Source organism: Pelmatolapia mariae, linkage group LG18, assembly GCF_036321145.2.
Source record: "Pelmatolapia mariae isolate MD_Pm_ZW linkage group LG18, Pm_UMD_F_2, whole genome shotgun sequence".
Classification (NCBI taxonomy): domain Eukaryota; kingdom Metazoa; phylum Chordata; class Actinopteri; order Cichliformes; family Cichlidae; genus Pelmatolapia; species Pelmatolapia mariae.
In genome coordinates, this window is record NC_086243.1 from 18,785,727 (window position 1) to 18,799,743 (window position 14,017).

General features: G+C 38.0%; 1 protein-coding gene across 1 annotated transcript; it reads right to left on the reverse strand.

Moving 5' to 3' along the window:
- Positions 1-229: 229 nt before the first annotated feature.
- Positions 230-8,411, reverse strand: LOC134617353 (RING finger protein 11-like). Its single transcript, XM_063462566.1, has 3 exons — positions 7,798-8,411; positions 7,238-7,407; positions 230-2,812 (listed from the first exon to the last, which is right to left on the reverse strand). Exons 1-3 carry the CDS (start codon positions 7,918-7,920, stop codon positions 2,641-2,643), a joined length of 465 nt encoding a protein of 154 aa, XP_063318636.1. The 5' UTR covers positions 7,921-8,411; the 3' UTR covers positions 230-2,640.
- Positions 8,412-14,017: the final 5,606 nt, after the last annotated feature.

The following is a 14,017-nucleotide window of genomic DNA, read 5'->3' on the forward strand; positions in this document are numbered from 1 at the left end:
CAGCGCTCATTATGTAGTCACGTTCTCCACTCCACTGCCAGATATGAGGATTGCATTAATGAAAAAGCTCAAAAGGAGTGTTTTTGCTTTTGTGTTTTCTGTAATCTCTTACTTTGGTAATCACAGGGCCACAAATCTGCCCCATTATTTAGCCCACTTCACTGGCTGATGTGAGCAGTTTCGGGGTAAGTCAATGGATGCTTCTATGTTAATAAACCAAAACCGCATATCATTTTTCAATTTTTTAATTATTATTATTATTTTATTTACACAAAGGGTCCTTAGCCATCCAAAATAACAAAACAAAAGAAGATTATAAAGAATTATTCATGAAAACACAGCAAAGGAAAGCTCAGTGAAAAAGATGATCTCAGGTTTAACTGTCACACCATGAGAGGAAAAACTCTCACACTCTGAAAATTCAGCCAGGACAGAGGTTTGCACGACCAGACTGGAACAACAGTAACAAACAGCTGGATACTTCAATACAAGATGGGTTTTACACACATAACAGAAAACGTGAAAGAGACACCTACACCACCACCAAAACAGCACAAGTAAAAAGCAAAGCAATAAATGTAACGTCTACTACAGAAATAAAGACAATAATGCGCAACAAAACAAAAAAAACATGATCAATATTTGCGTAGAATTTAAAACTGTATTCATGTAGATTCAGAATTAACCAGCTATGCCACACAATGCTTCTTTATTAAAGGAACAGTTTAACATTATTTGCTTAGAGACAAAGGTTATCTCTGTTAGGGATGAAGCTGGATTAGGGAATGCAATTAGCTTAGCATAAAGCGTGGGAACAGCTCACCCGGCTCTGTCTACAGAGCACAAAAACCACAATAAAATTAAATCATGAAACAACTTAAATCTTGTTTGTTCATCTTCAGATGGAAACAAATGATGATGGTGAACATGCTGGTGTGGGTTCCTACAGGGGGACGCATATTTGGACTTCGGTGAGATCCAGGTTAGAACGTTCTCCCTCTGTATTTAAAACAGATACATTGTTGTTTATCTCTTACTTTTTGTCACAGATACACTTTTTAAATCGGTGGTGTTCATATTAACTATGGAGAAAAGCTTCATATAATGAAGAATATGTAGGTGTTACCCCCCCGAGTCAGACTCAGTCTGCTCTAGAAGCTCGGTTTCAAGCATTTTTTTCTACTGTTGGATCTATATGAAGACAGCAAGAGCAGATTTTTTAATACAGTCATGTGCACGGCTGCAGCTGCGACCACACAAGCAACAAACACGTGCTGTAAATAACTTTTGTTCTAAAGGGCCAGCCAATCAGAATCCTGCAAAGTTACTCTATAAAGAAAAACCCCAAATAATCATTTGGAGCTGGAAATTAATCCAATAAAAAAATCATTAATGGATCTATGAGAAATTAAAAATTCTTCTCAACAAGAATTTGAAGAAGCTTTAATGTCAAACCATTCCTTTAAAGCTGAGCAAGCCTCTGTCCCTTCAATTACACACACACAAAGAAAAAAAATTGCACGAAAAAGTGGACATGAATCACAGATTTCATGAAATGCGTGTTTAGGATTACTTCAATGTGATAAGTGACTACTGACGGCTTTAAAAACATCTTTATCAGCTATATAACTTTTGCATCTCAGGAGATAAAAGGAATGAAGTATTGATAGTGCAAGGTTATAATGTACATATATTAATATACTGTTTTACATAATGTCCTAGGAGTAAAGTGCAAATCTCTGGATCAGATGAAGAGTGTGTGCAAGCGCTTCTAATTTCCACTGACTGATCCGCCTGCCCATGCAGAAATGAGCCCTTTACACTGGCCGTCAGCTACAACACATCGTCTGGTCAAACATTACAAAACTCTACTTTGTTTTCCCTTGAATTCAAAATATATTTTTAGAGGAACAGCTAAAGACACATATGAAGTAGTTTTGATATAAATAAAGTACACCGCTGTATACTTTTACACTTTGGGTGACTTCTGTAAAGTGTTTTCTTTTTATAATCCTGTTTGGCTTCTTCTCTACACCAACAGTGTAAATGTCAGCAGTGTATTCCCACATATCCAAAGGGCAGGGCTACTTTAATGTGTTTAACAGATCAATATGTTTGAAAGGTCTTGTTTACTGTTGCCAAAACATATCTGGCAAATCATCCAAGCATTTTCATCAATAATTTGTTTACCAAATTATTCATTTAAGTCGTGATCAGTGATGAATAAAGGTGCTGGCCGATGGGGAGAACGCCACTAAGACCCGCTCGAGTGGAAACGCAGTCACCAAACAGCTCTTTTAGACACAAATGCCACATGCTCGCTGTTAGCGGCAAAGCTGGAGAGTGCCTCGGCATGACAAAAACACAGAAACACAACCATGCAGGGTCGCTGGGACACCTGTCTTTTACCGACTTGTGTAACAGATGTTTAAGAGCAGCTCAATCTGGAATCAGACCAGGGGTATGAAAGGCCAACGTTAGGTGAGTGGGAAACTTTTAAAGTGCAAGACAAAAGCCAACACTTTCATTTTTTTTTTACTTTCAGCTCCTCTCGCTCTATAAGAGGGCAGCTGCTGGGTTTTGGGAGCTGGAGGGGGTCGTGTTTGATATATCGATTCGGTGGAAGAAGGGATGGAAAATTCAGTTGGTCTCGTAGGTGGAGAGCAGGGCAGCATCCACAGGCTCCATGCAGGAGGGGCAGGTGAAGGATCTCATAAGCCAATCATCTATACAGTCCATGTGGTAGATGTGCATACATGGCAAGAACCGGATGGGGTCCCCATAAACAAAGTCCAGCATACAGATCACGCATCTGAAAACAGATAAAACAGTCAGCGTAAACACACGACAGCAGAAGTCTTCTCAGACTTTCTACATGAAGTGTTCTCCTAAACCTGAAATTATTCATGCTTTAATGTAGCGCAGTTACACATGTTATCAATTCATCATTGACTGTTTAATAATAAAATGTCAAAATATTCTCCATTTATACCCTCTGATTTTCAGCTCTAAGTCACTGGAAGTTGTGACGAGACAGACCCAGCGCTCATTCTAATCTACTTTGCTTGATCAGTCTAACTAAAACAATTACACAGCTTATGATTTTACAGATCCAATTTATAGTCAGTAGTTAATCATTAACCCGTAAAAATGTACGCACAACTAAAGGTTGATTTAGACTTTGCGTTGAATTGGGGATTTATGCTTCAGTGGTAAATCTAAGGCATTAACCTGATGTGCACCCTAGAAATTGAACTACACATCAGTCGACGCAGCCCGCAACTATTGTGACTGGCCTGTTCAATACAGTCAAATAATCCTCTGCGTATCCAGCTACTTTTTCACCACTGTTTTTAAATGTATCAGTGAAAGAATAATATTCATAGCATTAGTATAAGGAATAATAATCACCAACATAAGCATGCTCTCCTGGAGGGAGATTACTGAAACCATTGGGATGGATGTGAGGGAATGCACAAAGAAGTGGGAAAACTAGAGGGACAAAAATGTTTATCCCCCCCTAAAAAACCTGACCACAACAAAGAGAAGAGACCCAGGAGGGAAAGAAGTCCCAGCATTTTATTTGTTTCTGTTGGCTGGCACTGCATGTACACTGCCGTGACACAACCACATGGCATTTAACACACAATGCACCACACACAAGAATAACTGTCAGCAACAGTGTCGGACCCTCACGAACATTATATTACAGGTTCTAAAAAAGACTTCCCACAGGTATCCGAAATCAATTGTCAGTTATTATAGTTTCGTATTTTCTAATTAGTTTTTATTTTATTTCGCTTTGACTCTTTGTTTTCAACTAACGGTACGTTTCCAGATTGGATTTGTTCGTTTCAGTTTGGTTTTTAAATTCATTTCAGTCTCATTTTCAGTCCTTTTAAAGCTACGTTCAACTGCTCTCTTATTGTCCCCAAGGGGTCACCACAGTGGATGGATCCACATGTTTGATTTGGCACAGATTTTACAGCGGATGCCCTTCCTGATGTAACCCTCCCATTTACCCATGCTTGGGAACAGCACAGGCAGTGCACTAGCTTTTGACACTCTGTTTGTGTCTCCCTCTGGTTTCAAACTGGGGCTCTTTCATGAGTAAGAACAACATGTTAACCAGTACACCATGGAGACACTAGACATTTAAAATGTTTCTACCCTTGCCCAGTCACTTAAACACAGTATGATTGCTTATGTACAACAGCAGTTATGAAAAAAAACATAATGCTTATTAGAGCAGGGCGATATGACCAAAAATATTTATCACGATATACATTTGAAAATTTGCGATAACGATATAACTGACTATATAATTGACACTAGACAAAATACTTTACTCCACACCTTTACTAGTGCAAAAAAAACAAAATAAAGCATCAATGTATTTTCACTTAAACAAGCAGCTGTTTTTTATGTGCATTAAAGTTATATAAAAATTTAACAGTGCAAATGTAAATTCCTTGCTGACAGTTTAACCAAAAGGCATTTCCAGTGGAAATCGGCCGACATATCCTCAGCATAACCATGTATAATATCCACAAAACTTAAAAAGAGGTTATACACACACAATACGGTAATATTATGTTGAAGCACAGTACGTATCACTCCGTGAGGCTCCTGCCTACGATAACCATAATGCTCCGACAATCCATCAAGCGGTGCGGGTTCGTAGCTTAGCAAAGTCGTACTAAAACATTTGACAGATTTTCGAGCGCCGTGTACCACGTAAAATCGTTTCGAGGTCAGTAAACACAACCAGAATTCATACAAAAGGCACACGGGATTATAAGGGGCACTGTCGATTTTCAGAAAAATCAAAGGATTGATTTTAAGTGTGCCGTATTTTCCAAAAAACACGGTAATAACGACGGCCCGCTAGAATGCTCTAGCAAAAATAGTGCTTTGTTGTGTATCTGACGGACGAAAGCCAAACCAGTTCCACACCACTGAAGTTGCAGCATTTTACAAACCAATTCTGATTCATCCGTTTCATTCAACGATCCGCTTTTGCCCTTCTCATTCTCCGTCACCGCCATGCTTTTTCCGCCATGTGCGTATGAAAACAAAGGCACTGCGCATGCGCGTTTTACCCATATTCTATCGCGATATTTCATTTTCTTATCGTTGCCAAACATTATACCGGTATTACCGTGAAAGGTATGATATGGCCCAGCCCTAATGCTTATTTATTAGAACAATACCTGGTGTAAGGTTTATGTCACAGCTGCCCAAAATTAACAGTATTGGTAATTACCAAAAATTATTTTCATGTTTCTGTAATGGTTAATCTATAAATATAACCAAACTCTTTAGCCAGAATAATATTTGTAATGTTAAGATATAAAAACTGTTATTATCCAAGAATTTTCAAATATACCATTTTACAGAAATGCAGAAAAAAACAACAAAGCACATTATTATTATTATTATTATTTGATTAAAATGGCGAACCACATTTACCCATTTACTTATTTATTCATACTTACTTGTATTCTTCATGTTATGCTTGATAGACTTCTGACTTGCCAGAAGTACTGTGTGTCGGTTCAAATGGATATAAAATTTAGAGTATTTGCTTAATAAATAACTATCGGTTTTGGTTTTGAATGGCTAAACAGTAAAAAGCGACGTGTAACCTCATTCGGCACCATGGTGTGGACACTAATGTGGAAGAAACCGATACTCCTGCTGCTAGTGCTGACACAGTGTGTGTGTGTTGCAATTTTATAAATGGCACAAAATTACATTTAAAAGGTGATTTAACTAACAAGGTACCTGTTTAACAGTTTCTTACATCTTGTAAAAAATAAACAAAATATTTGTTTGGCCAATGTTTAACTTCAATTAAAGTGTGCTCAATTTTAAAGGTTTTCTGAGCCATTTATGTTTTTTTGAATAGCCTAACTTTTTTCTCTTGTGATGGGTAGGTTAAGTATAGGCCAATAATCTTTGTCGAAGATGTTTTGTCTACATTGGAGTGAATGTTGCTCATTTTGCTGACGAAGATGAATAAGAGAAAAGGATCAAGTAACAACATCTATATTTGCCCCATGAAAATATTTTTATTCAAAAATTTGGTTTTTTGGTTGCTTTCAGGCTGAATCAACTTCTGTTTTTATATGTTACCTCTCCAAAAAAAATCCATTCACGTGGCACTTTTGTTATGAGTATACATAGTGTTGGTATTTTTTTTTGCCATGATATAAATGTGTGGCTATACAACACAACTTCCTGCCAAAATACTAGTGAATCATGTCTTTTTGTAACAACAGTTATCTTTTGACCTCTACAGTGGCATCAGCAGTTGTGTTGTGTGTACTCTGTGGGTTTCACCAACCTAACTGTCAAAAAGATCCCACAACTGTCTGTAGATTCCTTTGTTTTTCCAATCCTATAAAAAGTTATAGGTTTTCTGGGTGTATGTGGTGTCATCAGGTTTGTTCTACACAATGTCAATCAAACCTAGAAGCAGCAGGTAAGCCACCTGTCAAAACTGGGGTTAAACACACTGAAACTTCAACTAGCCGTAGTCATGTGCCCTGGGTGTTTTGAAACACAATTCACAGCAGTGTTTCAAAACATCTGCACTTTGAACGCTTGACACAACATCAAAACTTCTAACTGTGCAGCTTCCTTAAACACATTTCCAATCACATGAAGCAAAAAGTAATGCACACAACAATGTGGTTTTGCTTCATTTCTGGTCACTGTTACTATGTTGGACACAACAGGGAACCAGCTGAGTTAAAGGAAACATGTTACTTAAGGCTAACAGATGTTTTACCCAGATGACAGACTAATTTGTGCCACAAAAGTTGAAAGAATAAGTACAAATGCAGTTTGTTTTCAAGCTAATGAGCCAGATTTTGCTTTTGTTTGAAAACAGCTGCAACATCACATCTGACCTAAACAGAGTTTACTTTATACCCTCAGATTTTTAAGTTTATTATTTATGTTTTATTATATCTAACCTATAATATATATACATTTCTGACAGAATAATTTTCTATTATAAGGACACACTCCTGCATTAATAATTACAATAGTGTGACACACTGTGAAACAGCCAAACTCCTAAACAACTTTGTTACAATGTACTCCTGAGAAGCAACCAGCCTGAGTGCCAAAATGTCTATTCAGTTCTTAGGTTAAAAAAACGCAACCCTGTGGCCCGCACCCCTGCTTGTTGTAAGCTCATCATATTTCAGAAATGTAAAATGCTCACTCTCTGATCTTCTTCTCTGAGCCGTCTTGCCCTCCATCATAAACGCCCTTAGGGAGGTGCTGGATGAGGCCAATGCGCTGAGCTATGCGGATCTGCTCCTCTTCTGTCAGCTGGGTGACCAGACGAGCCTGGCTGGGTGTAGGATGGTACATGGGCATGTGAGCCTGCTCCTGGTAGCACAAACAGAAAACAACAATATTAAACCAAAACATGTGCTTCCCCCTATAAGTTAACTGTGTGCCTGAAGAAAGTGGTCAGACTAGATTAGGCTCTGTGCTGGGATAAGGTGAAAAATGCAGCAGCTGTCTGGTTTGACAACTTTTGATAAATGCCTTCTGTTAACACATACTAAATGTATGATTACTTCTCGAAGGGCTACAGATATGAAACTGAGTTATCCTTTGTTATCACCACCTACTGCATGTTAGCATGTATGTTCTTAACTGACATTAACCTCACAAACTATGATGTTACTCATGTGTCGGGCATGTTCCGCTCCCCTCCCCCCCCGGCCCTTTTGGATTAAAACACCTGAAAGTTGAGACTCAGCAGCTGCTCACCTGGTAGGGCGGAGGCGGCTCCAGGTCCGGGTCTGTCCCGTCACCGAAACTAGCCCTGTCTGACTGGGATTCGTGGAGCAAAGAAATGTCGTCTGCTGTAGGAGACTTGAGACAGTTACCCATGTCGTCGTGTCCTTTCCTGACCCACGCCAACAAACAAGATATTTGCTGCTAAAGTTGCCCCCCTTGGCTGTTTACTTTCTACACCACAAACTGTTTAGTTACTGTTCAGCTAACTAACGCTGTGGACACTCTTTACATGCTTATCTGTATAAAACTCCTAAGTAAAAGTTAAATACTAATAGTCTCTCTTCATGTTTAGTTGGACCTCCACCTGAAAAACAAAACAAAGAACTCCCCTCGCTAACGACAGCTAGCAGCTGAGCTAGCTACTATTTCGCTAGCTAATTGGGCGACTTCCTCTATAAGTATCGCTCATTCCTTTGTAAGACTCGCAGTCTCTGCAAAATATCTACTTCAGCTGTAACTTTGGCCGAGTCACTCAGCTGTCTGGGTGTCTGAATGTACAGACATTTCCGCCTTTTAACTTCGTGAGTATTATTTAACAGTTTGCTTCCTTGCTAGCTCTTTCTTCAGCCAAAGGATATGTTATCAGTCCGTTTCATATGACGTAGGTTGTAGTTCTGCATGCTGATTGGACATAAAGCCAAAGAAAAATAGAGCCAAAAAAATAAATAACTATTAAAAAGTATTTCTAAATATTTAATCGCTACAAAAAAGACTACATTAATATGAAGGAATACTTATAGAGTATTACAAGTATATAAATAACCTTTTTTGAGCAGATAATTATATTTAAAGTCCTGCTTAGAAGCTAATGATTTCACTTTCCACACAGCTAACACTGTAATTCATTGCAAAAAAAAATCTAATTTCCAGTTTTGGTCACATGTTATAAAAATAGTCTGGAATAGTTTGGAATGTATACAATGTGCATTATACATTTTTTTCATTATACTTTTTTTTAAAATACATAATGTAGATTTTAGAGCACAATGTCATGACTTTTTAGCTGTCTTACAGCCCTCTCGTCTCTGGCTATTTAAACCTCATCTGAAGCTGAAATTAGGTAATATGTCAATTAGTTAGGGGAGGGGTTGGGAACATTACTGATACATCAGGGTGCACCTTTTTCCACATGTAAGGTGTTAACAAGTTGTTTGTTATCCAGAAGGGGGTTTTGTGTGTTTGTTTTTTTCATTTGTTAGTTGCATTTTAAATTATTATATCTCACGTGGGCACATGATTAAATGTCTCACATGACATTTAGTCATTTGGGACTAAGTAACAGATTTGTGGAACAACTACAGAGAAACTTTTCCTGATAATATTTCTTAACTTTCTCTGAAGTAAGTTTTTGTAAGGATATAACTTTAGCAGTAATATTTTCCGCAGTGTTTGGACTGGTGCTTCTAATAAACTGAGTGCACCTATTCAAACCCTTCTTTCACTCTCTGACCTCTTTACAGCCTCTCTTTCACCAGACTCTCTCTTTGCAAACACTGACTTTATAATATATACACAGGAGACCCCATTATTACATTTCAGAATGACAGAGAGAGAAAAATAATCAATGCACCAAAGAGAAAATCAATTTTGGGGGTGAGGCTAGCTTTTACTAGCACAAACAGTACTGTGCAAAAGTCTTGAGTTACCCGTTATTTCTTTATATTTTGCTTCCAAGATCCCAGACCTCCTTCTTATTTTTAAAGTAGTCTTGAACAATAGCTCACCGGGCTTTTCAAAGGTCTTTCAAAGTTTGTCTTTGGATATTGGCCAAGAACAACTGGTGGAGAGTCCGAGGCAATAAACCCCGGTAACACTTTATAATACGGCCTGCGACTAAGAATGTTATTCCCCTGTAATCAAATGGAATTCCAGTGTATTTGATTTGAAATGACCCTTTTTGTAATTATATTTACCTACAAATATTTAATGGTAGATACACTATAATAAGGGGTTAACAAGTTGGGTTGGTGTTACAGGATACTCAGAAATAATTATAATTTAAATTGTGCATAAATCATTTTAAGTACTGTGTAATTTCCTAGCAATTTAGCAGAAAGACAATATTTCTCCATCTTTCATTATAAATATGTTGTATGTTTTGAGGTTCAGGCCATATTATGGAGTGGTTTAAATTTCCCCAACTTCCAGGTATTTTACAGGAAAGGAGACACAAATTATTCTGTAAGTAATAACTTAAGTACAGCATAACTAATTTTAAATAGTTTGTTAATCTTGTAGAGAAACAATATTTCTCAGTCTTACATTGTAGGTACGCTGTACTTCTCAGGGCGTGGGCCTTAATATGAAAAGGATTAATGTTATCTTTTTGCATTTTTTTTTACATCATCATTTAATATTCATTATGTTCAATGTGAATGATGGATTTTCTATATTTCAGTTTACATTTTTTACTTACTCTGTACTTTACATTTCTTACAGGATAATATGTCTCTCCATTCCTGTAAAATACTCAGAAGTTGGGCAAGTTTGCCTGTAATACAGAAAAGTACAGCATACCTTTGAGTTAAGTACTTATGGTCCAAAATGGGGAAATAGTGTTTGTTTTTCTGCTAATTTGCCAGGAAATTATGCAGTTCTTAAATTTACATATGCACTACTGTACTTAGTTTTATTATTTGTTTCCTGTAAAAGCCTGACTTGTTACCACCTTACTCTAGTGTTCCTACCTTCAAGCATTTGTATATTAATATGATTTTTTTTTTGTAATTTCAAATAATATACATTGAAATTCCACTCAATTACAGGGTATTTACACCCTTAGTCACGGGCCATTTTTATAAATGCCAGGGCCAGCTGATAAAGCCTCTGTGAGAAATTGCACCACCCAGCCATCATGTGAGCTATTGAGGTCATCTGAGGCAAAGTGTCAATGGGCGCTGGAAGGGATCTTAGGACTACATTGTAGGTGGCTGACAGTTGATCAGCCACCATCTATGGCAATGATGGTCATTCACACTGGACATAGTTGGCCTCCTTTACTTCTCTCTGTCCAAAAATGTGAACAGTGACATCCTCTAAAGAGTGTCCTTTCTCCTTTAAAAGCAGGTGTACACCTGAGTCTCATCCTGTTGAGGTGGGCCAGTGTCTTACATGGGTTTTATCTGTTGGCCCCAGTGACTCCTTTTTTCACTCCTTAGCTTAGGTGGCAATTCAAAGGATAAATAGTTTGTTAGTGACTCTTGGGACCATCTCCAATGCGGCAGCCCACACTGGGGGTTTACAGCCTGGAACTCTCCACCATCTGAAGAAGCCTCTTGGATGAGAGGCGAAATGTCTTCAAAAACTTACAAAAGTCCAGTTGCCTTCTTTTCAAACTCTCAAGGAGTAGAGGTAGTGTAGGTGGAAGAGTTTAAATACCTGGGTCAGCCATCCAAAGCAACGGACAGTGCGCAAGAGGTGGAGAAGAGAGTGGAGGCAGTGTGGAGCAGGTGGAGACAAGTGTCAAGGGTGATTTCTAACAGATGAACAGCAGCAAGAGTAAAAGCCAAGGTGTACAAGATGGTAGTGAGAACTGCTATTGTGTAGGTTTGGAAGAAGACAGCAGGCTGAGCTGAAAATGCTCAGATTTTCACTGAGAGTGAGCAGGATGGACAAAATTAGAAATGAGTACGTCAGAGGGACAGCTCGGGTTGACACAAAGTTAGAGAAACAAGGCTAGGCATGTGCGGGATAGTGGATATACTTGACAAATCATTTCCATGTTTCCATGTATGTTTGCACATTTCAATAAACTTCTGTGCCTCTTTGCCGTTTTCCTTGCAAAATATGTACTTGAATTGAGACTGACAGTTTCCAGTTGCACTCGGACTGGTTTCTGCAGAAGTTTTTAATTGCAGTGCTCAAGACGTCACAAAGCTTTCTGATGTCTCACTTGGCCTCCTAAATGAGAAATAAAAAGATAAACAGTGACAATGGCAACTTGTGAACACCTTTATTTGTATATACAACTATTTTACACATAAAAACCCACAAAGTATTTGCATTCCAGGAACTCCAAGTTTTTGGTTAAGTGAGTTTCACAGAATTGGCCTTCATCAGGCAAATAAAACAAATACACAAACCTTAAAATGAATATTTTCCAAGGATTCCTTTACCTTTAAAGCTCATCAGCTGACACTGTTTTTATTTTTTGTCTCTCTCTCTCTCTCTACATAATACAAACAGCATAATTTCTCTGTACATTATTTGTAAGTAATAGAGCAATGTGGAGATTTGAAGCAAAATGCATCGTGGTGTGTCTGCAGTGTTCGTATATGGTTCGTATAATATTCACAGTTTAAAAAAAAAACAGAACAAAACCGAAACTAGATGAAAATATTTTGTATTCATGGCAAACAATTAAACATCCTGTTGCCAAAATCAAATGTTAAATATTATGGTTGGGAAAAATTCTCATTTAAAGGATTTTTTTGGACTGGTAAAAATAAAAGTTTAATACCATCTCCAAAGGATAATTAAAAGTCTGCAAATGTCTGAGGTTCGGTGGTGGCATGGCTTTACAACACTGCATGGTGAAATAACAAATAAGCATCATATTCTATGTTATTCTATAACTGTATTCATTTCTCACAACTTATTATGTTCAATAGCAAAAAGAAAAAAATGATGGGGGAAAATCAGGCAGTTTTCCCTCCTCACATTCATTCATACTGTAAAAAAAATCCAGCATCATTGAGTGTTACTTATTAGTATCCACATTGTCTGGTAAGTATCAGATCGCCTCCTCATGATGGCTTCCTGTGTCGATCTGGTCTAATTTATATATGGCGATGGTGTAATGATCACAATGTATTTACAAAACAATAGATTTATAAGAAAATGTAGTTACATATTCACACACCCCACAGATAAATACTGTTTAGAGCAACACTGAATCATTGAGCAACATCTCCAGAAAATGAAAATACCTATTGACACAAATGACATAATTTGACCCATCCATTTTGTTTTTTTGTGACATATTATTACTCTCTATCAATGTTCCCTCTAAGCTGCGCACGTGCGCAATTGCGCACTGCTGGCACGGTCTGTGCGCACAGAAAATCTGCGTTGCGCACAAAAAAAATCTAACCTGAATTGAAATTAAAATTAATACTTTAACAATTCTGCTTAGCAGTGTTAGTCAGTAAGTGACTGGGTGCTCCCGGGATTAGAACGATGCCACCTTATCCCATAGTCCAGCCAATAATGCGATTCACATTCGTATATACGCAGCTAATCAACGTGGTTGACAGGCTATGACAGCGTCCTTATGTGCCGACACCGGAGTTTTAGCTAGCAAAGCGGCGTGGCTGATGTGGAGTGAAGCCACGTTAATGACAACGTGTACAACCATTGGAGATGTGAGCAGGACAGACGGAGCAATTGACGGGAAAAGTGTGGACTTTATACCAGTTTTTAAATTGTGTTGATAGGCCACGTAAAACCAGAGTTATGATAAAAATATCTGCAATGTTTGGTTTTCTTCCTGAATACTATCGTTGTTTATATTTACTGCGGGAAGAAACGGTAAAAACAGCGTTTTATAACAAAAGAGGCTCCAAAGCACTCTCCACCTGTGAGCAAAAACAACCCCCCCACCCTCCCCCCTCTCTTTCCTATTCGTCCTAAAAAGTACCATGTCGACCAATCAAAAAAAATGGTATGGCAACGTGGCATCTAGTTGTTAAGAAACGGGAGGAAGTTTTAGGAGTGACGGCGGTGCTTTGAGATGTGAGAGATTTGAGACGTTTAGCGCAAATCTTGTGTAGTTAGTGTGTAGTGTAGTCAATAGTTTTGTTGTGTGTGTCAGGACAATGAGGCGACTACTGAATGTTACAGGTGTTACAGGAGTGATACATCTCCTGTTGTCAGGCCTGAAGGTACCAGGCTGTTGTTCTCCTTTATCTCATAGTGGACAGAAATAATTTTTGGAGTGGCACAAATAATTTGTGTGGCATCAGACTTGATGCAGAACAGCTGATTGTTCTGTAAATAGTTTGAAATGTTTATTTAAAAATGCCTTGGCTGCATTTAAAAAATAGCTGCAAAAACTTTGTTGTTTGCCAAACTGAGTTACTTTTTTGAGGAGTAACTATTTAATTAATTGCCCAGCATTGGTCATTATATACTGTATTTTGCAGACAGAGTTACAGGACTCTCTCCCAGACCACAGACTCATAATACAAGT

Coding starts and splice junctions, on each gene's coding strand:
- LOC134617353 (XM_063462566.1), bottom strand. CDS start 7,920: ATGGGTAACTGTCTCAAGTCTCCTACAGCAGACGACATTTCTTTGCTC. Junction 7,408..7,797: donor AGCCGCCTCCGCCCTACCAG/GTGAGCAGCTGC, acceptor TTGTGCTACCAG/GAGCAGGCTCACATGCCCAT. Junction 2,813..7,237: donor TCAGAGAAGAAGATCAGAGA/GTGAGCATTTTA, acceptor ATCTGTTTTCAG/ATGCGTGATCTGTATGCTGG.